At 44.5% G+C, this 26,774-nt stretch overlaps 1 protein-coding gene across 2 annotated transcripts in view; it reads right to left on the reverse strand.

Moving 5' to 3' along the window:
* The window catches only part of LOC125462076 (VPS10 domain-containing receptor SorCS1-like), a 1,248,383-nt gene that overhangs the window by 416,115 nt on the left and 805,494 nt on the right, over positions 1-26,774 (reverse strand). For both annotated transcript variants that reach the window (XM_059652946.1, XM_048551586.2), the window contains exon 4: positions 17,030-17,188. In XM_059652946.1, coding sequence (XP_059508929.1) covers positions 17,030-17,188 — 159 coding nt within the window. The remainder of the gene's footprint in view (positions 1-17,029; positions 17,189-26,774) is intronic.

Genomic DNA, 26,774 nt, shown 5'->3' on the forward strand with positions numbered 1-26,774 from the left:
TCATGCCTGGCACATAGGAATGTAGTTGCGGTTATTGGAGGTCAATCATCCCAGTTCCAGAACATCTCTACCAGAGTTCCTCAGGGTAGTGTCTAGGCTCAACCATTTTCACCTGCTTCGTCAATTACTTTCTCTCCATCATAAAGTCAGGAGTGTGGATTTTCACCAATCACTGAATAATGCTCAGCACCATTAAGGACTCCTCAGACACTGAAGAAGTCCATGTGAAAATGCATGATGCAAAATCTGAACAATATCCAAGCTTGGGCTGACAAATGGTAAGTGACATTTGCACCACACAATTACCAGGCTGTGACCAATACGAACAAGAGACAATTTAACCACCATCGCTTGACATTCAGTGGGGTTACCATCACTAAAACTCCCGATATCAATGTCCTTGAAGTTATTGTTGACCAGAAGCCCAAACAGACATGCTTCAGAAACATAGTAGCTACATAGGCAAGTCAGAGTTGAGGAATATTGCAGCAAGTAACTCACCTCCTGGCTCCTTAGAGACAGTCCATCATCTACAAGGCACAACTAAGGAGTACCCCCTACTTCCAGGATGGGTGCAGCTCTACCAGTACTCAAGAAGCATGATACCATCCAGGACAAAGCAGCCCACTTTATTGGCACTACATCCACAAACATCCACCACCGATGCTCAGTAGCAGCAGTAGGTACTGTCTACAAGATGCACTGCAGAAATTCACCAAAGATTCTCAGACAGCACCTTCCACACCCACCACCACTTCCATCTAGAAGGACAGGTCTAGCAGTTACATTGGAATGCTACCCCCTGCAAGTTCCCCTCCAAGCCACTCACCATCCTGATTTGGAAATGTATCACTGTCTCTTCAGTGCCGTTGGATCAAAATCCTGGAATTTCCTCCCTAAAAGCATTGTGGGTGAATTCACAGCACATGGACTGCAGTGGTTCAAGAAGGCAGATCACCACCAACCTTTCAAGGGCAAGTAGGGATGGGCAATAAATGTTGGCCCAGCCAATGAAGCCCACAGGTATATTAAAGAGAAACCTAATTTGCATTAGGGTGGTGGAAGCAAAGATTAGTAATAATTAGAAAAGGAAACTGAATGGGCACTTGAGGGGAATAAATTTGCATGTTGATGGGGATAATTTGGGAGAGTAGAACTGATATAAAGGGCCAAATATCCTCATTTTGTCCCAAATAAATATCATTCCTATCTCAGTGTTTAAATTTTTCCTTACTTGAGGCCTTAGTATCATTTTCTTGAACTGTAGACAAAAATTTACAATTCTTTTCAGAGTCTGATGAATGAACCTTTTATAATTCTGATGGCCTAAACATTCTCACTTCCAACAAATTGGAACATATCTGTCCTAAAGACCCCTGGCTTGGATCTCCACAGACTAGAAAACACTTCCACTGAAAGTGATTGGATTCCCTAAATTTGAGAAAAAAAGAAGCTCCTGCTCAAAAAAAGACTTTTTTTCCTTTTTGATTCAACTCTTGAATTATTTTGAACTGCGGTCAAAATAAAACTCATGACTTTGTTCTGTTTGCGAAGCTGGCCATAAACTCCAAAGTTTTTCTATTAACACGAAAGGAGCTTTCTAGCCTCTTGACTGTAGTCAGACGTCTTCTTGGAAATAATGTACTTAGGTCACTTTCCAATTGACTTTCTGAGCTGTTTGAAAAGAAAACTTCACAGAACTAGCCCACAAATATCTGTGATAATGGGAACTGCAGATGCTGGAGATTCCAAGATAATAAAATGTGAGGCTGGATGAACACAGCAGGCAAAGCAGCATCTCAGGAGCACAAAAGCTGACGTTTCGGGCCTAGACCCTTCATCAGAGAGGGGGATGGGGGGAGGGAACTGGAATAAATAGGGAGAGAGGGGGAGGCGGACCGAAGATGGAGAGTAAAGAAGATAGGTGGAGAGAGTGTAGGTGGGGAGGTAGGGAGGGGATAGGTCAGTCCAGGGAAGACGGACAGGTCAAGGAGGTGGGATGAGGTTAGTAGGTAGCGGGGGGTGCGGCTTGGGGTGGGAGGAAGGGATGGGTGAGAGGAAGAACCGGTTAGGGAGGCAGAGACAGGTTGGACTGGTTTTGGGATGCAGTGGGTGGGGGGGAAGAGCTGGGCTGGTTGTGTGGTGCAGTGGGGGGAGGGGACGAACTGGGCTGGTTGAGGGATGCAGTAGGGGAAGGGGAGATTTTGAAACTGGTGAAGTCCACATTGATACCATATGGCTGCAGGGTTCCCAGGCGGAATATGAGTTGCTGTTCCTGCAACCTTCGGGTGGCATCATTGTGGCACTGCAGGAGGCCCATGATGGACATGTCATCAAGAGAATGGGAGGGGGAGTGGAAATGGTTTGCGACTGGGAGGTGCAGTTGTTTTTTGCGAACTGAGCGGAGGTGTTCTGCAAAGCGGTCCCCAAGCCTCCGCTTGGTTTCCCCAATGTAGAGGAAGCCGCACCGGGTACAGTGGATGCAGTATACCACATTGGTAGATGTGCAGGTGAACCTCTGCTTGATGTGGAATGTCATTTTGGGGCCTGGGATGGGGGTGAGGGAGGAGGTGTGGGGACAAGTGTAGCATTTCCTGCGGTTGCAGGGGAAGGTGCCGGGTGTGGTGGGGTTGGAGGGCAGTGTGGAGCGAACAAGGGAGTCACGGAGAGAGTGGTCTCTCCGGAAAGCAGACAGGGGAGGGGATGGAAAAATGTCTTGGGTAGTGGGGTCGGATTGTAAATGGCGGAAGTGTCGGAGGATAATGCGTTGTATCCGGAGGTTGGTAGGGTGGTGTGTGAGAACGAGGGGGATCCTCTTGGGGCGGTTGTGGCGGGGGCGGGGTGTGAGGGATGTGTCGCGGGAAATGCGGGAGACGCGGTCAAGGGCGTTCTCGATGACCGTGGGGGGAAAGTTGCGGTCCTTAAAGAACTTGGACATCTGGGATGTGCGGGAGTGGAATGTCTTGTCGTGGGAGCAGATGCGGCGGAGGCGGAGGAATTGGGAATAGGGGATGGAATTTTTGCAGGAGGGTGGGTGGGAGGAGGTGTATTCTAGGTAGCTGTGGGAGTCGGTGGGCTTGAAGTGGACATCAGTTACAAGCTGGTTGCCTGAGATGGAGACTGAGAGGTCCAGGAAGGTGAGGGAAGTGCTGGAGATGGCCCAGGTGAACTGAAGGTTGGGGTGGAAGGTGTTGGTGAAGTGGATGAACTGTTCGAGCTCCTCTGGGGAGCAAGAGGCGGCGCCGATACAGTCATCGATGTACCGGAGGAAGAGGTGGGGTTTGGGGCCTGTGTAGGTGCGGAAGAGGGACTGTTCCACGTAACCTACAAAGAGGCAGGCATAGCTGGGGCCCATGCGGGTGCCCATGGCCACCCCCTTAGTCTGTAGGAAGTGGGAGGAGTCAAAAGAGAAGTTGTTGAGTGTGAGGACGAGTTCAGCTAGGCGGATGAGAGTGTCGGTGGAGGGGGACTGGTCGGGCCTGCGGGACAGGAAGAAGCGGAGGGCCTTGAGGCCATCTCCATGCGGAATGCAGGTGTACAGGGACTGGACGTCCATGGTGAATATGAGGTGTTGGGGGCCAGGGAATTGGAAGTCCTGGAGGAGGTGGAGGGCGTGGGTGGTGTCACGGACGTAGGTGGGGAGTTCCTGGACCAAAGGGGAGAAAATGGAGTCCAGATAGGTGGAGATGAGTTCGGTGGGGCAGGAGCAGGCTGAGACGATGGGTCGACCAGGGCAGGCAGGTTTGTGGATTTTGGGAAGGAGATAGAAACGGGCTGTGCGGGGTTGGGGAACAATGAGGTTGGAGGCTGTGGGTGGGAGGTCCCCTGAGGTGATGAGGTCGTGAATGGTGTTGGAGATGATGGTTTGGTGCTCGGGTGTGGGGTCATGATCGAGGAGGCGGTAGGAGGTGGTGTCGGAGAGTTGGCGTCTGGCCTCGGTGATGTAGAGGTCAGTGCGCCATACTACCACTGCGCCACCCTTGTCTGCGGGTTTGATGGTGAGGTTGGGGTTGGAGCGGAGGGAGCGGAGGGCTGCCCGTTCTGCGGGGGAGAGGTTGGAGTGGGTGAGAGGGGTGGAGAGGTTGAGGCGGTTGATGTCTCGACGGCAGTTGGAGATGAAGAGGTCGAGGGAGGGTAGGATCTACAAATATCTGTCTCTGTTTTGTAATCCCTTTCGATACTACTACTACAATATTCCCTCTTGATGCTGCTATTATAATAAAACATGCCTTGTTTTTTTTTAAAGATATTAACTCAGTAAGGCCGTCAAGAGTTATGGGGAAATAGCCGTGAGGAATGTCAGAACAGCCATGATCTTATTGAATGATGGGTCAGGTCTGGATGGCTAAAGATCCTACTCCTGTCTATATTCCTTATTGTCTTATTATCTTACTAACATAGTGATTATTCACTGAAAATTCAGCACACATGACAGTAGAGTTCTTTAACAAGCAGTTTATAAATCAAAGGGGGAAAATATGCAAAGGAAACTAAACTATCTAAATGTAGAACACCATTTGAAAGATCTTGAAACATGTAAAGCAATATCTAATTTATTCCTCAGCACTAGCACTTACAATTTTACATCTAGAGACTGTACCCTCTTGTTCATTCAACTCAATCTATCCTTCCGAGTTCTCTTCTGTGAATTTTGAAGTCTTCTTACATGAATGCTCACAATGCTGAGAGTTTAGATGTTCTCAGGTCTCAATAATCTTCATACTTGTAACCATACAGTCCTGGCCTGAAAGTTATGCAAATAAACTTTCCACTAAAGTGATTAATTTTTTGTTACACTCCTTTCCAAGACAGAAAAGATATTTTCTTTTTACTCCATTCTGTTGTCTTCCAAAATAGCTAAAAGAATACTTCTAATCTTTGGGTTTCCAAGCTAGCATCAAGCCTTGGTTATCCTAACCAAAAACAAGCTAATGGTTTTCAATGTTTTCAATTCCAGTTGTAACCTTTACAGTAAAAATATATCTCCCATTTTAGCCCAGGGGGTCCCTGCTCTCTGACACATACTAAATTAGATGATGGTTCTGGAGAAATTGATTGACATAGTTATTTTTTGCTGAACCCTTCACAAAAATAGCTGATACCCATATGCCACTATTTTGAAATACCTACTAAAAACAGATATTAGTATATATCAATCAGATACTCTTCTTTGAAGTCTGCATTCAAAATTCCGCTGTATATACAAGTTACACATTTCATCACAGTTGGCACTTACTGACGTGGGGATCCTTTTATTTGTGTTCCTGCAATATTACACAACCTCTCAGGCCTAAGGAATGAACAATTGAAATTGATGTATCTCATTTTTGCAGGTAGTAAATTACCCTTAGAGGTTTTAAGAAAGTAATGATTTATTTGTTTTTACACCCTGACTCTTATTCCTATTTCTCTTCAAATAATATATTCTCACTCAATCATGAAAAAAATTGACTAAAATTCCCTTTTCTGTCATTACTTCATTTATTTCACAATTGTTAAGAATTATTTCTTAGCACATAGAAAGAGGAGTTGGCTACTCAACCTCTTCAGCCTGCTGCATTTTTCAATGAGATCATGGCTGATCTGTTGCCTAACTCCATATACCTATCTTTGGCCAATATTCCTTAATACCATTGTTTAACCAAATAATTATCTGTCTTAGATTTAAAACTAATAACTGATTTAGTATCCATTGCCAAGTGTAGACAAGAATTTCAAACTTAATGGTGACAAGAGGAGTCAGCATTATTCACATTATACATTAACTATCTGGGCGAGGGAACTGAGGGCATTGTTCCTAAGTTTGTAGATGACACAAAGACAGGTGGAAGGACAGATAGTGCTGACAAAGGCTTGGTGGGTAGGCAAAGAGTGGCAGATGGAATACAATGTGGAAATATGTGAGGTCATGCACTTTGAAAGGAAGAATAGAGGTACAGACTATTTTACAAACAGGGAAAGACTTCACAAATCTGAAACACAAAGGGATTTAGGAGCCCTACTTCTGGATTGTCCGAGGCTTAACATGCAGGTTCAGTTGGCAGTTCAGAAGGCAAATGCAATGTTAGCTTTCACTTCAAGAGGTCTAGAATACAAGAGCAGAGATATGCTGCTGAGGATAGATAAGGCTATAGTCAGGCCATATTTGGAGCATTGTGAGCCGTTTTGGGCCTCCTGTCTAAGGAAGGATGTACTGGCATTGGACGAGCCCAGAGGACATTTGCAACAATAATCTTGGGGATGAAAGGCTGGTCATATATGGAGCTGTTGAGGACTCTAGGTCTGTACTCAATGGAGTTTAGAGGGGTATTGGGGATCTGGCTGAAACTTAGAGAATACTGAGATACCTGGATACAATGGATGTGAAGAAGATTTTTCCACTAGTAGGCAAGTCTAAGGCCTGAGGGCACAGCCTCAGAGTGGAGGGATGCCCTTTTAGAACTGAGTTGAGAAGAAAGTTCTTCAGTTAGAGGGTGGCTACCCTGTGGGCCTCACGGCAGTAGAGGCCAAGTCATTGGATGTATTCAAGACTGAGATAGATAGGTTCGTGCTTAAGAAGGGAATCATGGGAGAGAAGTCAAAGTAGTGGGGTTGAGAAATATATCAGACATGATCGAACGGCAGAGCAGACTCAATGGGCAAATGATCTAATTCTGTTTCTATGTCTTATGGTTTATACCACCCTTTGTGTGTCAAAATGCTTTGTAACATCCCTCCTGAATGGTCTTGGCTGAGAGGGTAAACTGTTGGTCCCGAATTTCATCAAATACAGATATAGCATTTTCATCAAATTACAGGGCACATTGTATTTGAACTAAAGAGTGTCGAAGAAAGACAAATTAATGAGGTGCGTCAAAAAATTCCTCACTCCTCTAAGATTTGCCCATATGCCTTTACTCTGGGCTTTTGTTCATCTTACCATCCACCTTGTGAAGCAAGGTATGTCAACACCAAAATGAATCACCCACTCTCAATGATGGAAATTTTACACCATCCAGAAAGACCAGAAGAATTAGAGAAAAAAGCCGAGTGTAAATACGAGGTGAAAAAAAATAAAACATACAATATGGAGGAGAAAACGTCATGGAGAGAAAATATGGGGAGAAAATCAGAATGTATATGAGAATGTGTGTGGCATCCTTCAGTCTCGAGAGACCATGGATCCGCGCCTGGAGAGTTTTGATTCAGCTGCTGGTGTTGGGCAGCATCTGTACATGCCAACATGGGAGTGACAGTCTCAGTTGGAGCATTGAGAATAATTGAGGGGAAAACAGTGATGGATATGAGAGTAAAGGATGAAACCTAGTGAGAGAGGTAGGTCAAAGAAACTAGAAGAGAAAGAACATATTAGAGATTAAAACAAAGGTATGCAATGACCGAAATAAAAACACAAAATGAAAATGGCATAAAAGTGTTGTTTTCTGTACATTTCTGGATCCACATGACTTCCGTGCTAAATTGCTGATGAGTTGTGAGTTAAACAATATTGACCGTCTCCCTGTTCTGACAGCTATTTATCACTTCCAGATCAGCTCGGAGTATTTAAAATCAATGATGCAGGGTTCCTTGGTGTGGGACCACTTGGCAAGACAAAATTGGCAAATGAAGAAAAGGAAGGGCTGCAATACAACTGGAAAGTTCTGCAAGTGGACTGTTTGGGATTAAAGGATTATGTAAAATTCCACTGGGCTTGTGTATTGATGTTAACGAGTTGGAGTGGTCCCAAGACGTTAATTCAGAAGAAAAATCTCACAAACCATGCAAATCGGCTTTGATTAGAAGTCACATACAGGTATTACTGCTCCATATGTTTTATTTCCTGGATTCATAGAACAGATCAGAATTGCAAACCATTGAGGAGAATGCAGTGGCATTTTTCTGCTGACTAAGGTTGAACGGATTTGAGCTTTAATGAAAATTTAACAGTTACTTCATCTGCCTGAATTGATACTTGTGGTAATGGTGCTTCCTTTCCCTGCAATGTCAGTGTGATGGATGGATTACACAAAATTCCTTCCCACTTTACCTAGAATTTACGGCATGGAAATCAACCATTCAGCTCAAATGGTCTTTGCTAATGTTTATCAACCTCTAGATGTTACTCTTACCCTACTTCATCTAACCCTATGAGCTAGGCCTTCACCAGAATTTCCATCACATATCTCATCAACAACACTCACCAAATTTGACAACATTCAGAACAAAGCAGCCGACTTGATTGGCATTATATCCACAAGTATTTACTCTCTGTGCCACTGACACTCAGTAGCAGCAGTATGTACCATCTACAAGATACATGGTAGAAATTCACCTAAGATCCTCAGACAGCACTTTCCAAACACACAACCACTTCCATCCGGACAGACAAGGGCAGCTGATACATGGGAACCCCACCATGTGCAAGTTCCCCTCCTAGCCACTCACCATCCCAACTTGGAAATATATCACCATTCCTTCAGTGTCATTGCATCAAAATCCTGAAATTCCCCTCCTAATGGCATTGTGAGTCTACCTACTGCACATGGAGAACAGCAGTTAAGGAAAACAATTTATACTACCTTCTCGAGGGCAAGTAGGGATGGGCAACTAATGTTGGTCCCATGAGTTAATTTTAAGAAAAGTTTTGAGTTTGGTGGAATACTCTGAACTTGCCTGGATTAGTTCAGATCCAACAAGACCAAGACATTCAATGGCATTCAAGACAAAGGAACCCACTCAAGCAACAGTTTACAACTCTTTTGAGTTTAGTGTCATCTGCAAACTTTGAAACTTTCCCCTCCGCACCAAACTCCTGATCATTGATATATGTCAGGAAAAGCTAAAGTCCCAATACTGACTCCTGGGTAATACAAAACTTTCTCCAGCCTAGAAAATATCCATTGACCATAACTATGTTCCCTATCACTCAGACAATTTTGTACTCATGTTGTTTTTATACCATCACCTATAACTTTCCTCATAAATCTGTTGTGTGGAGCTTTGTTCAACATCTCAGAGTATCTTTACCTAATGAACATTTATCTCAGTCCTGAAACCCCTTAGAAAAAAGAGACTTCAAAGTGTCAGTTGCATTTATGTAAAGTCAAATCTTTATTTTGTTTTCGAGTGGCTTAGCTCAATATATAAACTTATCTCCCCTTCCAGTGGATTGGCCCACCAGGAAAAATAAAATGTCACTTTCTAATCCCCTACTAGGGCACCACGACAGACAAGATGACCTCTAGGCAATTGGAAAATTCCTATTAGCTTATAATAAAGGCCTTATTTGGCTTCAAACAGACATGAATTGCCGATCTGCCTCTTGCTTGCAGATGGATTGGAGGTGGCAAATATGGGCCAACAGCACTATCCCATTCACATGTCCACCACCATTCTCACCCACCCCCCATACCATCACCAACCCCACCCCTCCACCCCAACAGCAAGGAGAAAATTCTACCTCCCCTTTTGATTTCTGTTGAATATTACAAAGGCACCCTCAGCTCAACAATCCAGTTACACCTGCTTCCCAAACAGAAGGTAATAAAGTGTGGAGCTGGATGAACACAGCAGGCCAAGCAGCATCTCAGGAGCACAAAAGCTGATATTTCAGGCTTAGACCCTTCATCAGAGAGGGGGATGGGGAGAGCGTTCTGAAATAAATGGGGAGAGAGGGGGAGGCGGATTGAAGATGGAGAGAAAAGAAGATAGGTAGAGAAGAGAGTATAGGTAAGGAGGTAGGGAGGGGATAGGTCAGTCCAGGGAAGATGGACAGGCCAAGGAGGTGGGATGAGGTGGTAGGTAGGAAATGGAGGTGCGGCTTGAGGTGGGAGGAAGGGATGGGTGAGAGGAAGAACAGGTTAGGGAAACAGAGATAGGCTGGACTGGATTTGGGATGCAGTGGGGGGAGGGGACAAACTGGGCTGGTTTTGGGATGCAGTGGGGGAAGGGGAGATTTTGAAGCTTGTGAAGTCCACATTGATACCATTGGGCTACAGGGTTCCCAAGTGGAATATGAGTTGCTGTTCTTGCAACCTTCGGGTGGCATCATTGTGGCACTGCAGAAGGCCCATGATGGACATGTCGTCTGAGGAACGGAAGGGGGAGTTAAAATGGTTCGCGACTGGGAGGTGCGAACTGAGCGGAGGTGTTCTGCAAAGCGGTCCCCAAGCCTCCGCTTGGTTTCCCCAATGGAGAGGAAGCCACACCGGGTACAGTGGATGCAGTATACCACATTGGCAGATGTGCAGGTGAACATCTGCTTGATATTGAAGGTCACCTTGGGGCCTGGGATAGGGGTGAGGGAGGAGGTGTGGGGGCAAGTGTAGCACTTCCTGCGGTTGCAGGGGAAGGTGCCGGATGTGGTGGGGTTGAAGGGGAGTATGGGGTGGACAAGAAAGTCGTGGAGAGAGTGGTCCCTCTGGAAGGCAGACAAGGGGGAGGATGGAAAAATGTCTTGGGTGGTGGGGTCAGATTGTAGATGGTGGAAGTGTTGGAGGATGATACGTTGTATCTGGAGGTTGGTGGGGTGGTATGTGAGAACGAGGGGAATCCTCTGGGGGTGGTTGTGGCAGGGGCAGGGTGTGAGAGATGTGTTGCGGGAAATGCAGGAGATGCGGTCAAGGGCGTTCTCGACCACTGCGGGGGGAAAGTTGCGGTCTTTGAAGTACTTGGGCATCTGGGATGTGTGGGAGTGGAATGCCTCATCGTGGGAGCAGATGCGGCGGAGGCGGAGGAATTGGGAATAGGGGATGGAATTTTTGCAGGAGGGTGGGTGGGAGGAGGTGTATTCTAGGTAGCTGTGGGAGTCAGTGGGCTTGAAATGGACATCAGTTACAAGCTGGTTGCCTGAGATGGAGACTGAGAGGTCCAGAAAGTTGAGGGATGTGTTGGAGATGGCCCAGGTGAACTTTAGGTTGGGGTGGAAGGTGTTGGTGAAGTGGATGAGCTGTTCGAGCTCCTCTGAAGAGCAAGAGGCGGCACCGATACTGTCATCAATGTACCGGAGGAAGAGGTGGGGTTTGGGGCCTGAGTAGGTGCGGAAGAGGGACTGTTCCACGTAACCTACAAAGAGTCAGGCATAGCTTGAGCCTATGCGGGTACCCGTGGTCAACCCCTTTGTCTGTAGGAAGTGGGAGGAATCGAAAGAGAAGTGGTTGAGGGTGAGGACAAGTTTGGCTAGTTGGATGAGGGTGTCGGTGGAGGGGGCTTGGTCAGGCCTGTGCGACAGGAAGAAGCGGAGGGCCTTGCGGCCATCTGCATGCGGAATACAGGTGTATAGGGACTGGACGTCCATGGTGAAGATGAGGTGTTGGGGGCCAGGGAATTGGAAGTTCTGGAGGAGGTGGAGGACGTGGGTGGTGTCATGGACGTAGATAGGGAGTTCCTGGACCAAAGGGGAGAAAATAGAGCCCAGATAGGTGGAGATGAGTTCGGTGGGGCAGGAACAGGCTGAGACAATGGGTCGACCAGGGCAGGCAGTTTGTGGGTTTTGGGAAGGAGATAGAAACGGGCCGTGCAGGGTTGGGGAACAATGAGGTTGGAGGCTGTGGGTGGGAGGTCCCTGTGGTGATGAGGTCTTGGATGGCGTTGGAGATGATGGTTTGGTGCTCAGGTGTGGGGTCATGTTCGAGGGGGCGGTAGGAGGTGGTGTCGGAGAGTTGGCATTTGGCCTCGGCGATGTAGAGGTCAGTGCACCATGCTACCACTGCGCCACTCTTGTCTGCAGGTTTGATGGTGAGGTTGGGGTTGGACCGGAGGGAGCAGAGGGCTGCCCATTCTGCAGGGGAGAGGTTGGAGTGGGTGAGAGGTGTGGAGAGTTTGAGGCGGTTGATGTCTCGACGGCAGAAAGACTGGCCTGCATTGGAAATTGGAACTACTGTGGATTTGGCTGTGTATTCATTCAAACCCTGTTCTCACTTGTCTCTGTTATTTCTAAACAATATTTTTAGGAAGCACTGGGGCAACAAGACAGCATACATCTTGCTCATGTCTGATGTTCTTTACTTGTTCCAGACAGGAGTCAGCCTTTCATTGCGGGAGCGATAATGAGAAGCCGAGGAACAAAGGCAAATTCATTTCATCTGTGAGGAATCAGCTATTTCTTGGTTTGTGTCTAATCTCTAGTCAGGTTGTTGGGAAACAATGTGAATACAATCTCTGCTGGTCTGCTGTATTGTGTACGATACTGTGATTTGTTGTGGATGAGTAGAATATCTATCTATAGCTTGATCCTTTGCAGTCTATATCAATCACAATTGCCTATGCTGCTTGGCCTGCTGTGTTCATCCAGCTCCACACTTTGTTATCTTGAATTCTCCAGCATCTCAGGCACTGATCTCAGGTCAGTTTTCATGGAATCTGGTAAAACCATGTTATGCCATCATCTGATCCTCATGTTTAGTTTTGTGACAAAAAACTCTCAATTCTGTTGCCTATTTAGTTCATTTTTAATGATGGATGTCTATGATTAAATGGATCCCTGAATATTAGTATTGACACGCAGGTATGAGGTAGAAACCTAGAATCATGCCATACAGGAAAGGTCCTTTGACCCATTGAGCCTGTCCCACCAAAGCTACTCTAATCTGTATTGGTCCCAGTTCACAGCACTTGGCCCATAGCCTTGAATGTTATGACACTTCTCATCCAAGTACTTTTTAACGGTTTTGAGTTTTCCTGTCTCGACTAACTTCCCAGGAAGTGCATTCCAGAGTCCCACCATTCTCTGGGTCAAGAATTCTTTCCCTAAATTTGCTGTAAACCACCTGTCTTTCACCTTGAAATGATGCCCTCTTGTTATTGACTGTCGATAAGAGAGAACATCTGCTTACAATTCAACCTCTTTATCTTGTCATAATCATACACACCTCAGCCTGGTCCCGCTCAGTCTTCTCTGCTCCAAAGAAAACAACCCAAACTTATCCAGCCTCACTTCATAGTGGAAAGATACTGAAAAGTGACCAGTGCCCACACTTAGCTCAGTGAAGGAGGTGAAGGAGGATAAAATAGAGTGGGGAGAGAAGAAAGAAAACAATGATTTCACTTGAAAGTATTGCTTAAAGAAGGAAGATGTGAATGGAGCTTATTGTCTTGCTCTCATCAGGAAAACATAAGGATGCTAAACTTCAAATGGTCACAACAGTTCAGATTTGGGAAAAAAAAGGAATCAGTTCATTGATTGGCCTGTACATTGCCATTGTTATATTCCCAGCTGATGGTAATCCTGCGCAAATTAGATCCCGGAATGTAATCTGGCTTGATAGGTCTTTTTTCAGTGGCTTTGGCAGTTGTTCGCTATTAAAAAAAAGGCATGAGGCTACAGATTTTCCTTAACATCAGAACAAAGGTTTATTACACAAAGGATAAAAACAAAAAAATAAGTTTATCCAGATACAGAGGACAGAAACAAAAACTCAAAACGTCCATCAAAGCAAAATTTCAATCTATTCCCAACATCATCATTTTGTAACAATTCAAATCCAGATAAATTATATCTCAATATCAAATCTTTAAATTCAATACAACTGATTCTCCTCATTTCTTTCCCATGAACTGTGAAGACCTTTGATTTGAGTATTCAGAAAACTGAGACTTTAGACTTTCTCAGTTTTACATAGCCTGCAGATTTCAAACTAAATGTTTCTCGTCTGGAAGTTGCACAAACTGAATACTTCTTCTACTGAGGTAACTGTGGTTTCCTTGAATTCTTTTCAAGGAGAAAAATAATCGCCTGGATATTCTGGGAACAGAATATCGCAATATGATTCCCAGTCTGCTCATTCTGTTTTGTTACAATAATGCTGAGATCCATATTTTTTGCCGAGAATTCCAATCCCAGATCCTTCGGAATTGTGCGCTGTAGTTGTGAGGAGAGGTTGAATCTCAGAATACAGTACTGTGTTCTAAGAATCAAAATGTCCAGCAGTATAGCTGATGATTTAGATACCTGTTAGGCAGGCGTAAGTACACAAGTTAAATGGAAGATTAGAGTGAGACCTGAGTAAGGTGTTAGGGTGCAAGCTAAGCAGACTACTGGATAGTAGCATCATTAGGGTGGCTTGGGGGATAGCAGTTGTGTTGGGGCCAGCAATGTTTTAGGGGGATGGCAGTATTGGTGATAAAGAGCAGGGCTTTTGTGGAGGAGATGTTTGGGAATTAATGTTGAGGAGATTAAGTGAGAAAAATGTCAGGACCAGTAGAGAGGGTCTCAAATGTTGGAACCCGGGATGTGGGGGTTTAGGCCAGTGGTAGTAGAGGTATATTTTTATTCATTCATGAGGCGTGGGTGTTGTTGGCTGACTGGCATTTATTGCCCATGCCTATCTGCCCCTTGAGAAGGTGGTGGTGAGCTGCCTTCTTGCTGCAGTCTATGTGCTATGGGTTGATTCACAATGCCCTTGGGGAGGGAATTTCAGGATTTTGACCCAGTGACAGTGAAATAATGGTGATACATTTCCAAGTCAGGAAGGTGAATGGCTTGGAGGGGAACTTGCTGGCGGTTTTCCAATATACCTGCTGCTGTAATCCTTCTAGGCAGAAGAGGTCATGGATTTGGAAGGTGGTGGCTGAGGATCTTTGGGGAATTTCTGCAGTACATCTTGTAGAGAGTACACACTGCTGCTACTGAGTGCCGATGGTGGGGGGAGTGGAATGTTTCTGGATATGGTGCCAAACAAGCGGCTGCTTTGTCCTGGATGGTGTCAAGCTTCTTGAGTGTTGTTGGGGCTGTACCCATCCAGGCAAGTGGGGAATATTCCATCACACTCCTGACTTGTGTCTTGTAGATGGTGGACAAGCTTTGGAGAGTCAGGAGTTAATTTACCTGCTCAGGGTTGGGCATGGCTGCCAGAGGGCCTGCAGGGGCTGAGAGGTTGAGGGAGAGCTGGTGATGGTGTTTGTGCTTGTGTATGGCAATTTGTGGGGTTAACTTAATTGTTAGACAGAGTTGAGACTAGTTTTTGACTTTCCCTGGGTAACCATTATCTGGACTAAAGCAAAACTCTTTGAATTCTCTGATGTTAAGGGTTCATCTCGTCTGGAGGCTTCAGATGCAGATTTCTTCAATTTCAAGAGCAATGCCGATGGGCTCTGCAGAGTTTGAGATTCCACAAGGTCCCAATATACAACTCTTGTCTGTGCTGCTCCAATGCTATCAAATCATCATTCCTTTGTTTCTGACCTCGGTCAGGTCACTTCTAAATTGGCCAGAAACTTTCAACTGCTGGACTTATTAAGCCAAATTCTAACTGTGATTTTTTTTTCCATTCTTGGAATGTGGGAATCACTGGCTGGCCAGCAATTGTTGCCTGTACTATTGGCCGTTGAGAAACTGATGGTGAGATGCTTTCTTAGCCTGCTGCAGCCTTTCTTGAACAAAAGCAAACTAACAGCCTTAAACGTTTGCGCTCTCTGTTGAAAATCAGAACAGTGCAAACAACCTTTCATGAACACTCCAGGGATCTTGGCTCTTCGACACATGTTTGACACGTGACACAGATTAATTCATATCTAGAAGGACGATTATATCTAATGTTTTTTTTGTTTTAAAAGCCCTTCATAAACGTAATTAGCCCCATATGCCACTATACTAAAATCCAAACTCTGGAAAGTCTGCAAGGCTTTCAAATATTCCTTTTATTTTCAGAGAAAAGGTCCTGCACATAAATTTATTTCTCTTTTACCAGGCTTAAGTTGACCACATTACAAGTTCAACTAATCATTTTAACTTTTATCCTTAACACCGCACTCCAAAAGAATTTTGAGTGCAAAGTACATAAGACCCTAACATTGTAGAAGGTATGGTCTAAAACCAGCTGCTTCCTCAAAACTAAACCCAAATCTTATGGGTATATTAATAAATTGAGGAACCTGTTCATCACTGTCAAAAGAAAGAACAATATTGAAACTCAGTTCCTTTAACAGAACTGGTCATAAAAAAATCAATAAATGTGAAACTGGAAAAGCACAGCCAGTCAGACAGCATCTGAGGACCAGAAAAGTCAATGTTTCGGGGCTGAAACCCTTTGGCATGCCTCAGCAGGAAAGTCGATGTTCTGGGCTGAAAGTCAATCGATTATCCGATTTAAGAAAATACTCTTCAGGTTATCGACATTTTAAGTTTTACTTTAAAGCTTTATCAATGTCTTACAATTTGAACTAGCTCGTTATTGGCTGGCTTGAAAGAAATGTCTTGCCTTATCAGCCAGAATCTTATTTGCACACCTCTGAAACAGTATAGCAGCCGCAAGCTTGCGAGAGTGAATGGTGGAATTGTGGGGAGAGGTGGGATATCTCCTGTCACTGATTACAAAAGAAGACCCCACTGGAACTGCTTTCACTGCTCCAAGGATTAGGCTTTGATTCTCTGAAACCCTGAGGTAGACCTTGTTCAAATGTAAGCAGTTTGAATATTGAATGTTCCAGTTTCTTGAAAAGGCCCTCATGACATTCCAACATTTCAATCCTTCTGACAAATTAACAGCAATTTTTTTTATCCTCCAACAGCACGTCAATCAGACAACTCAGAAAAAAGCTTTCTTTGATGCCAAAGGATATAGGTTAAATATTCCTGTGCTTAAAGTGCATGGTACCACCAGGACACACTAAGCGTGTGGACACACTCTGTCATGAGTTGATGCCACCGAAGCAACAGAAGGAAAGGATGTTGCCAAATGCTGCCAGAAATGTGAATAATGCCAATAAGCTCAATGAGGGCGAATCATGGGGTTCAGAGAGAGTTTGTAGAGGAAGCAGGCCCAGTCTCTAGATGCGGCCTCTTAACTCTACACCCCATCCCCACCAGGGATAGGCAATGAGACAGTGGCAGCTGGAAACTTGGATGCTCTCACTCCCAACCTTTCAGTTGCAATGCACTTGGCTTTTGACACAGTGAAATTAAACCTGTGAACATGCAAAGATTTTGCACCTCATTTTCTTAAACAACAACATGCTCCCATCAGAATCAACGCTTTACAAAGTACCAGCTGCTTTGGGCAAAAATATCTCTCAAATTCCAGGCAATGTGATGGGCTGCAGTAACATCACTCACCTTTTGGTCCTGGCTGCAGGCCAGGATCCAATCTTCTTCCTCAGGATGAAACAGCATGCTTTGAATCTGGAAGCTTTGCCGGTGCTTTTGGTAGGTTGCGCCTTCATCTGAGCTAATGAGGACACTGCTCTCAATCTCTGGATCACTCACAAGCATTATCTATTCAAGGCAGGAGAAAAGATAAAACAAATCAGGGGAAAAATTTAACGATGCAGACAGAAATGCAAAATAGAAAAATAAAATCTGTTGGTTTTGAGAATTTCATGATGGGACGCCAACAGGAAAAAGAGTTGAATGAATAGTGACATTACAAATTGGTTGCATTGGTTGAGTTATAATTAAAATGTCAGTGAAGAACGAATTCCCGTGAAAATGCAGTGGTTGGAATGACCCTAAACTGCCCTTACAACACATTTGTAGCCTGCTGTATATCAATGTTCATCTCGTACACAGTGTCGAGTGCTGCTATCACAAATGATTCTGCTCATTTCAGACTTGTGCTGGGAATGTCATCACCTAATTATTTGTTTTGCTTTACAAACTAAATCATGCAGTGAAAAGGTCACTGATGCAACGGTGACGAAATGGTGGATTGGTTCAGCCTGGCATTTGCTCTAGGCTTGCTGGCTTGTTTCGGTCCCTGTGGAAAGACTTCCTCACAAACCACGTGAAAGTGCAGAGGCAGTGGGCAGGCTTGCCAGGAAGGGATAAGGTGATCCATTGAGCCTACTCCTTGTTCATGATTCTCAGACTGAGCTCAGAACAAACCTGTCCACCCATTCTGCACCTGTGCAAGAAAAACAGAAAAATAACAAAAAGACCACCAAAGGAAAAGATATTCGGCAAATCCCTCTGACCCCCTCAGTGGACGTTTTAAACTCACACACAAAATCTAAGAACTAGGAGCAGGTGTAGGCCATTCAGCCCCTCGAGCCTGAACACCATTCAATATGACCATGGCTGATCTCACCTTGGCCACCTGCTTTCTATAAGCTTTCAATCTATTACCGATTAAAAACTTGTCTATCTTCTCTTCAAATTTACTCAATGTCCCACATCCACCACATACTGAGGGAGTGATTTTCACAGACTCAAGGCCCTTTGTGAGAAATAATTTGTCCTCATGTCTCTTTAAGGCCTGCTGTCCCTTGTCCTAAAGACATGACTTCTCATTCCAGATTCCCTCCGAGGGGAAATATCCACTCTACATCTACTTTGTTGGTCTTCTTTAACATCCTGCATGTCTCACTTAAATCTCCTCCATTAAATTCTTCTTAATGGTGCAAGTGTATTTCCAAAGATCTATTCTCCTTGAACATCATTATTTCAGATGGTCTTACATGAGGTTTAATGTTAAATGTATGACAAGAAGTACTATTAAAGTACTTATTGAGGAAATGCTAAATACACCTTAGTGTAAGGTATTCCTGAAGATTTGATCATGCAACAACTATCAATCAGCTTTGTCCTAGTTGATTTCAAAACATTTTGTGTTTCTCTTCTTCTTCCCCTTATACTTCTCCTTCTGTACATCTGTGAGTTTTCTTCTTTCCTCCCTCTTCTGTATTTAACTCTTTCACAGTTTGTGTTTCATTTTCTTTCTCTATCTCCCCCTTCCAGTTTGTGATTCATTCTCTCCCTGTCAGCCAGAGTGTGTTTTGTTCTCTCTCTCTTTCTGTTTCTCTCTCGCTCTCTCCCTTTCTCTCTTTCCAGTCCCTCCCTCTTTCCCTCCGCTTTTCTAAGTTTGTTTTAACCTCTGCCTTCCTGCTCAGTCATGGTACTTTTTTTTTCTCTTCCATCGCTCTACCATTTTGAACTTTCTCCCACTCTGGTGAACCATTTTGTGCTTCAGCCCCTCTCTCGTCTCTCTGTTTGTGCTTTCTCCTCCTCCGCCCTCTCTCTTCCAGTTTGTGTTGTTCTCTCATTCTTTCTTTCTTGCTGGTCTCTCAAATTTGGAATGATTTTTGCTGGACCCAGTGCTCCTATTGTCAAAAATGAAACAGTATGTTTCCACGTATTCAGAGGACCAAGGGAACCCATTGAGGTTTGGTTTGGTTTGATTCGATGTGATATATTGTCATGGCCACCAAAGTAAAGTGAAAAGCTTTGTGTGTGAGCAGTACAGGCAGATCATTGCAAGCGAGGATGTACAGATCATAAGGTGAAAAATAACTTCGCGGAATACAGGTTACATTGCACAAGGTGTGAGCTAGGCATGATCAACATTAACAAGATCCGTATGATTTATGAGTCCATTCATCATTCTGATAACGACCAGGGAGAAGTTGTTCCTGAACCTTTTTGGTGCATGTGTTCGAACTTCTGTATCTTCTCCCTGATGGAAGAGGTTTTTTGGGGTCATTACCAGGGTGGGATGGGCCTTTGATGATGCTGACCACTTTAGGCGGCAGCGAGCCGTGTGAATGGAGCCCATGGTTGGAAGGTTGGTTTCTGTAATGGTCTGTGCGCATCACCTTCTGTAGTTTCTTACGGTCCTAGTTAGATCAGTTGCTGTCACAGGCCATTATGTACCCGGACAGGTGCATCTGCAGAAGTTGGTGAGGGACCTTATGGAAATGGCAAATTTCCTGAGCTGCCTGAGGGAGAAGAGATGTGTTGTGCCTCCTTGACCGTCATACCTACATGGCCCGTCCAGGACAGCTTATCGGTTGTCATCTCTCCAAGGCACTTGATGCTCTCCACCCTCTCAACCTGAGTTCCACTGATGTAGATGGGTGCGTGTTCTCCTCCTTTCTTCCTGAGGTCAATGATCAGTTCTTTAGTTTTGTTGCTATCATTGCACCATGACACCAAACCTTCTATCTCCTTTCAGTGTTTTGACTCGTCAATGTTAGATATCCATCCTGCTACGGTGGTGTCATCAGCAAACTTGTAGGTGGTGTTCATTCGGAATTTGGCAACACAGTCACAGGTGTAAAGGGAGTACAGAAGGGGCTGAAGACACATCCTGGGGGTCTCTAGCATTGACCATTATTGTGGAGGAGGTGCAGCTACTGATCCTTACTGATTGGGGCTTGTGGGTCAGGAAGCTGAGGATCCAGTTGCAGAGGGAGGAGCCAATGATCAGGAGTCTGACATAAGTGCCCTTGTTGTGCAGATGTTTCAGGGATGAGCGCAGGAAAGGGATATAGTATCCACTGTGGACCTTTTACATTGGTAGGCAAATTGTAGGGGTTCGAGAAAGAATGGGGGGCTGGAGTTGATATGGACCATGACCAGTTTCTTGAAATACTTCATGATTATTCAGGTCAGAGCCACTGGGCAGTAGTCATTAAGGCATATTGCATGTGTTTTCTGAGGTACGGGGATGATCGTGGTCTTCTTGAAGCAGGTGGGGTCTTCAGCTTGTAGTAGGAAGAGATTGAAGATATCGGTGAATTCCTCTGCAAGTTGGCCCACACAAGATGTGAGTGCTTGACTGGTGACATGATCTGGGCCCATGGCTTTCCTTGGGTTGACTCGCAGGAATACCGATCCAACATCTGCAGTGGTGACTGTGGGCACAGGGTTTGGTTTGATAGAGATAACAGGAAGTGCAGATGCTGGAGAATCTGAGATAACAAGGTGTAAAGCTAGATGAACACAGCAGGCCAAGCAGCATCAGATGAGCAGGAAAGCTGACGTTTTGGGCCTGACGAAGGGTCTAGGCCCGAAACGTCAACTTTCCTGCTCCTAAGATGCTGCTTGGCCTGTTGTGTTCATCCAGCTCTGCACCTTGTTATAACAGGAGCACAAAAGCTGATTTTTGGGCCTAGACCCTACATCAGAGAGGGGGATGGGGTGAGGGTTTTGGAATAAATAGGGAGAGAGGGGGAGGTGGACCGAAGATGGAGAGAAAAGAAGATAGGTGGAGAGGAGAGTATAGGTGGGGAGGTATGGAGGGGATAGGTCAGTCCAGGGAAGACGGACAGGTCAAGGAGGTGGGATGAGGTTAGTAGGCAGGAGATGGAGGTGAGGCTTCGGGTGGGAGGAAGGGATGGGTGAGAGGAAGAATGGGTTAGAGAGGCAGAGAAAGGTTGGACTGGTTTTGGGAATCAGTGGGTGAAGGGGATGAACTGGGCTGGTTGTGTGGTGCAGTGGGGGGAGGGGACGAACTGGGCTGGTTTTGGGATGCGGTGGGGGAACAACCTGTCTCTGCCTCCCTAACCTGTTCTTCCTCTCACCCATCCCTTCCTCCCACCTCAAGCCGCACCTCCATTTCCTACCTACTAACCTCATCCCGCCTCCTTGACCTGTCCGTCTTCCCTGGATTGACCTATCCCCTCCCTACCTCCCCACCTATACTCTCCTCTCCACCTATCTTCTTTTCTCTTCATCTTCGGTCCGCCTCCCCCTCTCTCCCTATTTATTCCAGAACCCTCACCCCATCCCCCTCTCTGATGAAGGGTCTAGGCCCGAAATGTCAGCTTTTGTGCTCCTGAGATGTTGCTTGGCCTGCTGTGTTCATCCAGCCTCACATTTTATTATCTTGGATTCTCCAGGATCTGCAGTTCCCATTATCATTGTTATAACAGGGTTTGGTTTGGTTTGATCAAGTGCAGCGTACATGTTGTGTATTGAGAAAGACCACTTCTCCTAAGTCACGAGCAGCTAGAAACAAATTGGCCATTTTAGACTCCAGCACAGAAACAGGGGAATTGGTGAATCCATTGAAACGATGTTGCATTGCAATTTTTGATAAATGAAGATGAAGCCTCAATTAATTGTAGGTAGGATGTGTCTTTGAAATGCATTATGCATTTGACAAGTAATAAGACATAAATGTTGCAGTGAGAGTCAGTGCAAGTCACATATCATATCTCAGCATTGGAAGGCAGTTAAGTTCTATTGCTCTGACTGCATAGACTCTGGATTAAATGGAAGATGGTTGGACATGCACCAATTGTACTGTTGCTGTCACATATTGTTATTGGTTCTGATTTAATCCAATGCCATGGGCTGTTATCTCATTTAGCAGCATCCTGTGTGGCACCTTGTCAAAGGCCTTCTGAAAATCTAAATCATGCCAACTGGCTCTCCTTTGTCAAGTTTGCTGGTCTGTCCTCAAAGAATTCTAACAAATTTGTCAGGTATGACCTTATGTTGATGAAGCCGTGCTGACTCAGTCCTATTTTGCCTTGCACTTCCTAGTACTCTGCACTTCATCCATAGTAATGGAGTCTAAAAGCTTCCCAATGACCAAGATAAGGCTAACCGGCCTGCTGTTTCTGACTTGCTGCCTCCCTGCCTTCCTAACAATGAGTGCTACATTAGTCATTTTCTAGTCCTCTGTGAACCTCCCTGACTCTCGTAATTTTTGTGAGATCGCCAACAATGCCTCTACAATCTCCTCAGCTATCTCCTTCAGAACTCTGCATTAGACTGTGTGAGCTATAAGGAGAAGCTACAAAAACTCATGTTGTTTTCTCTGGAACAGTGGAGGCTGGGGAGAGACTAGATAGAATTCAGTAAGGTTGTGAGATGCTTAGATAGGGTTGACAGCCAGAATGTTTTCCTTGGAGTTGTAATGTCTTAAACAAGGGGGCATGCATTTAAAGTGAGAGGGGAAAAGTTCAAAGGAGATGTGAGGAACAAGGTTTTTTACACAGAGAGTGGTAGAACTCTGGAACACACTGCCAGTGGTAGTGGAGGAGGCAGACATGATAGGGATGTTTTAGAGGTTTTTTTAGATAAGCACATGGATATGCAAGGAATGGAGAGATATGGACTAAGGGCCAAAAGAGGGTGTTAGTTAAATTTGGCTTCATGTTCTGCACAACATTGTGAGCCAAAGAGCCCACTCCTGGGCTATACTGTTCTACGTTCTTTCTCTGAGTGTAGTCATTCTGGTGAATTATGCAACATTCAACTTGCCAACACTTTACCCTTAACGATAACCACTACACTCAACTCTGTCTCCCGGCTCTCTTAAAGTTCTGATATGTTGCTGCTGTCTTCCAATGTGAATATTGACACAAAGTATGTATTCAGTTCTTCTGACACTTCTTTGTCCCCACGACTACTTCTCCAGCTTCATTTTCCAGTGATCCAATGTCCACCCTTGCTTCTCTCTCACCTTTTAGATGTCAAAAAACACTCTTACAATCTTCTTTGATATTACTTGCTAGCTTACTCTCAAATTGTATCTTCCACTACTTTATCGCTTTTTTTTAGTTGTCCTCTGTTAGCATTAAAAGGCTTTCCAATCCTACAGCTTCACACTAATTTTCATCACATTGATGCATTTTCATTTGCTTTTATGCTGTCCCTGAGTTCCCTTGTTGGCCATCTTTGCCTCGTCCTCCCATCAGGATGCTTTTTCTTCCTTGAGGTGAATTTCTGCTGTACCTCCAAATTACCGCCAAAATGTCCTGTCATTCCTGTCCCATCATCTTCCCTGCTAGGCTCCCCTTCCAATCAGCTCTGGCCAGCTCTTCTCTCACGTCTGACACACCATGACATCTGATTCCAGCTTCTCCCACTCAAACTGCAGAGTGAGTTCTATCATTGCCCCCTAGAGGTTCCTTCACTTTGAGCTCTCTAATCGATTCTGTCTCATTACCCATCATTAAATCCAGAATCGCCTGTTCCCTAGTGGGGTCTACCACAAGCTGCTCCAAAAAAAGATACTCCGTGGACATTCCACAAATTCCTTTTCTTAGGATCTGTTACCAACCTGATTTTCTTAGGTCACCTACACATTGAAATCCCCCACAATTATTGTGATGGGGGCTTCCTTACATGTCTTTTCTATATCCTGATTTATTTTCTTCCCCACATCTAGACTACTGCTCGGAGGTTTGTACATAACTCCCATCAAGGTCCTTTTCCTTTTGCAATTCCTCAACCTTACCCACAGATTCTATGCCTTCTAACGGTGTATCACCTTTTGCAATTGATTTAATTTCCATTTCTTACCAATAAGACAATACTGCATCTCTGCCTCTCTGTCTGTCCTTTCAATAGGACACGTATCCTTGCGCATTTCTGTCCCAGTCATGTCTCTGTGATAGCCACTACGCCAACCCTACCAATTTCAATCTGCCCTACAAGCTCATTTACTTTGTTTCATATACTGTGTGCATTTAAGTACAACACTCCCAGCCCTTTCTTGACTGCCCCCCTTCTCAGAGTTATCCCTTATTCTGATGTGCCTGAAGTTAAATTCCTGACCTTTTCCATGTTCCCTATCCTAATAATTGTTCTGGAAAATTTAATAACCTCTCCTAACCGAGGGGGCGTAACTGCCTCCTGAAACCCAGAGCCCAGGTAAGGACGATAAACTGTGTTGTTTACATTGTTGATTTGGTTATTATTGACAATAATTACACCAGCCAACTGAGATTTTTGATGAGCCACTAAAAAAACAACTTGGTTATGAATTTCACTAGGAGTGAAAATGCAAAGTAAACTTGTTTGTCTCAAACTGTAGGACAAGACAAAATAGCACCTCGGCAATGGAAATTATGGATCATGTTGGATTTTCTTGTGTCAAGGAAAATACCTTGAAATTTAAAAAAAACAGGTTTTCTGGATTTGCAGCATCAACTCTGTTTGAATAAAAACTGAAAGAGCTGCGGATGCTGTAAATCAGGAAGGAAAACAAAGTTTCTTGAAAGGCTCAGCAGGTCTGGCAGCATCAGTGAAGGAAAAAAGCAGAGTTAACATTTTGGGTCCAATGACCCTGATTTCTCTGCACAGATGCTGCTGGACTTGCTGAATTTCTCCAGCAATTTCTGCTTCAGTGTGCTTGACATGTTGAGCTGCATTTGTAATGAGTGAATTCTGTCACATATTTTTGTGAATTCTAGCACTGCTTTTGCACCTTTAACATACTTGTTGTAAAAAGGCAGAAAGTTTGAATGGACACAAGAATATCAAACTGTCCTTGATAACCTGGAAGCTGAGTTAGCTATCACATCGGTTTTAGCACAACTAATGATGAGAAGCCATTCAAACTGGCTGTTAATGCCAGCAACATCAGCATGGAGGCTTGGGGACCGCTTTGCAGAACACCTCAGCTCAGTTCGCAATAAATAACTGCACCTCCCAGTCGCGAACCTTTTAACTCCCCCTCCCATTCCTTACACAACATGTCCATCCTGGGCCTCCTGCAGTGCTATAATGATGCCACCCGAAGGTTGCAGGAACAGCAACTCATATTCCGCTTGGGAACCCTGCAACACAATGGTATCAATGTGGGCTTCACCAGCTTCAAAATCTCCCCTTCCCCCACTGCATGCCAAAACCAGACGAGATCGTCCCCTCCCCTCACTGCATCCCGAAACCAGTCCAGCTCGTCCCCGCCTCCCTAACCTGTTCTTCCTCTCACCTATCCCCGCCTCCCAACTCAAGCCGCACCTCCATTTCCCACCTACTAACCTCATCCTGCCTCCGTGACCTGTCCGTCCTCCCTGGGCTGACCTATCCCCTCCCCACCTCTCCACCTATACTCGCCTCTCCACCTATCTTCTCTAAGCATCTTTGGTCCGCCTCCCCCTCTCTCCCTATTTATTCCAGAACCCTCACCCCATCCCCCTCTCTGATGAAGAGCCCAGGCCCGAAACATCAGCTTTTGTGCTCCTGAGATGCTGCTTGACCTGCTGTGTTCATCGGATTCTGCAGCATCTGCAGTTCTCATTATCTCTAACATCAGCATGGGGACTGTTTCACTATCAGATGATGAAATGGAGGTGGAATGGCCTATTTGTCACTTTTCATAAGAATTGACTGCACACCAACAAAAACGTTTTTCATTGTTAACTGAAATATTGGGTCTTTTGTTGGTTCTATGTCATTTTGAAATACAAATCAACACAACATGAAAGAAAACTGTCACTTGCAGCATCATAGACAATATTCAGGACAAAAACTAAGTTCATTAAAACTTATTTCTCCAACCATATAAGTTAAATACTATCCATTATCATGGACGTCTTGTCAAGCACACACTTGAAGGACACTAAGTGATGTGATGCCCACTAACTTTAAAATAAAAAGACTGCTTTTTCACTTATTGTGCATTTAATGTCAATATGTTGCTACCATTAGCGTCAAATAGCAAAAGTGTTAAGACAGCTTTGATGACAAATGAAAACATCTTTTAAAGGTACATTTACATTTCCCTTTTGGGGAGATGTGTGATATCTTTCACATGATTTTAAAAAATAGCTCACTTTTATTTCTATTAAAGTTTGGGTTTTTGGATATAAACTAATGGATCTGGTTTAATGGTTTAATGATTGACTTGAAAATATTTCTGGAGCCATGGTGATTTCTTTTAAAGCACAATGATAGAAAAGCTTCCTTGAAAATATTGGGCTTTGGTTTCTGTTGAGAGAATTTCATGACTGAACAAATTAAATTGATTCTTTTCTTTGGATCAGAGAAATATCAATCGCTTGTATAAAACAATTTTACAGGGTCTTGGCTAAAACTGAACGTGTAAAGCAGGCGCTCTGAGCAAACAGAAAAACATGTTTAGAAATGTTAAAAATAGGTTATCTTGGTGTAATGAGCGTAATAAAAGTTCCAGACCCAGAAATGTTTGGCTAAAACTCTGAATAGATTGTTTGAAGTTGAGAAAATTTAAGCTCAGATATGTGAAGGTTCCAGGAGAAGGCAATCAGATTCTCAACAGTTGAAATGGAGACCACAACTCAATCAAGCCCTATAGAGATGATAAAGAGAGGAATTATTCTGGTGTGAATACTATAACTTAATCTTGGGATTAATGAGAATATAT

The sequence above is a fragment of the Stegostoma tigrinum genome, chromosome 20 (genome assembly GCF_030684315.1).
Source record: "Stegostoma tigrinum isolate sSteTig4 chromosome 20, sSteTig4.hap1, whole genome shotgun sequence".
NCBI classification, from domain to species: domain Eukaryota; kingdom Metazoa; phylum Chordata; class Chondrichthyes; order Orectolobiformes; family Stegostomatidae; genus Stegostoma; species Stegostoma tigrinum.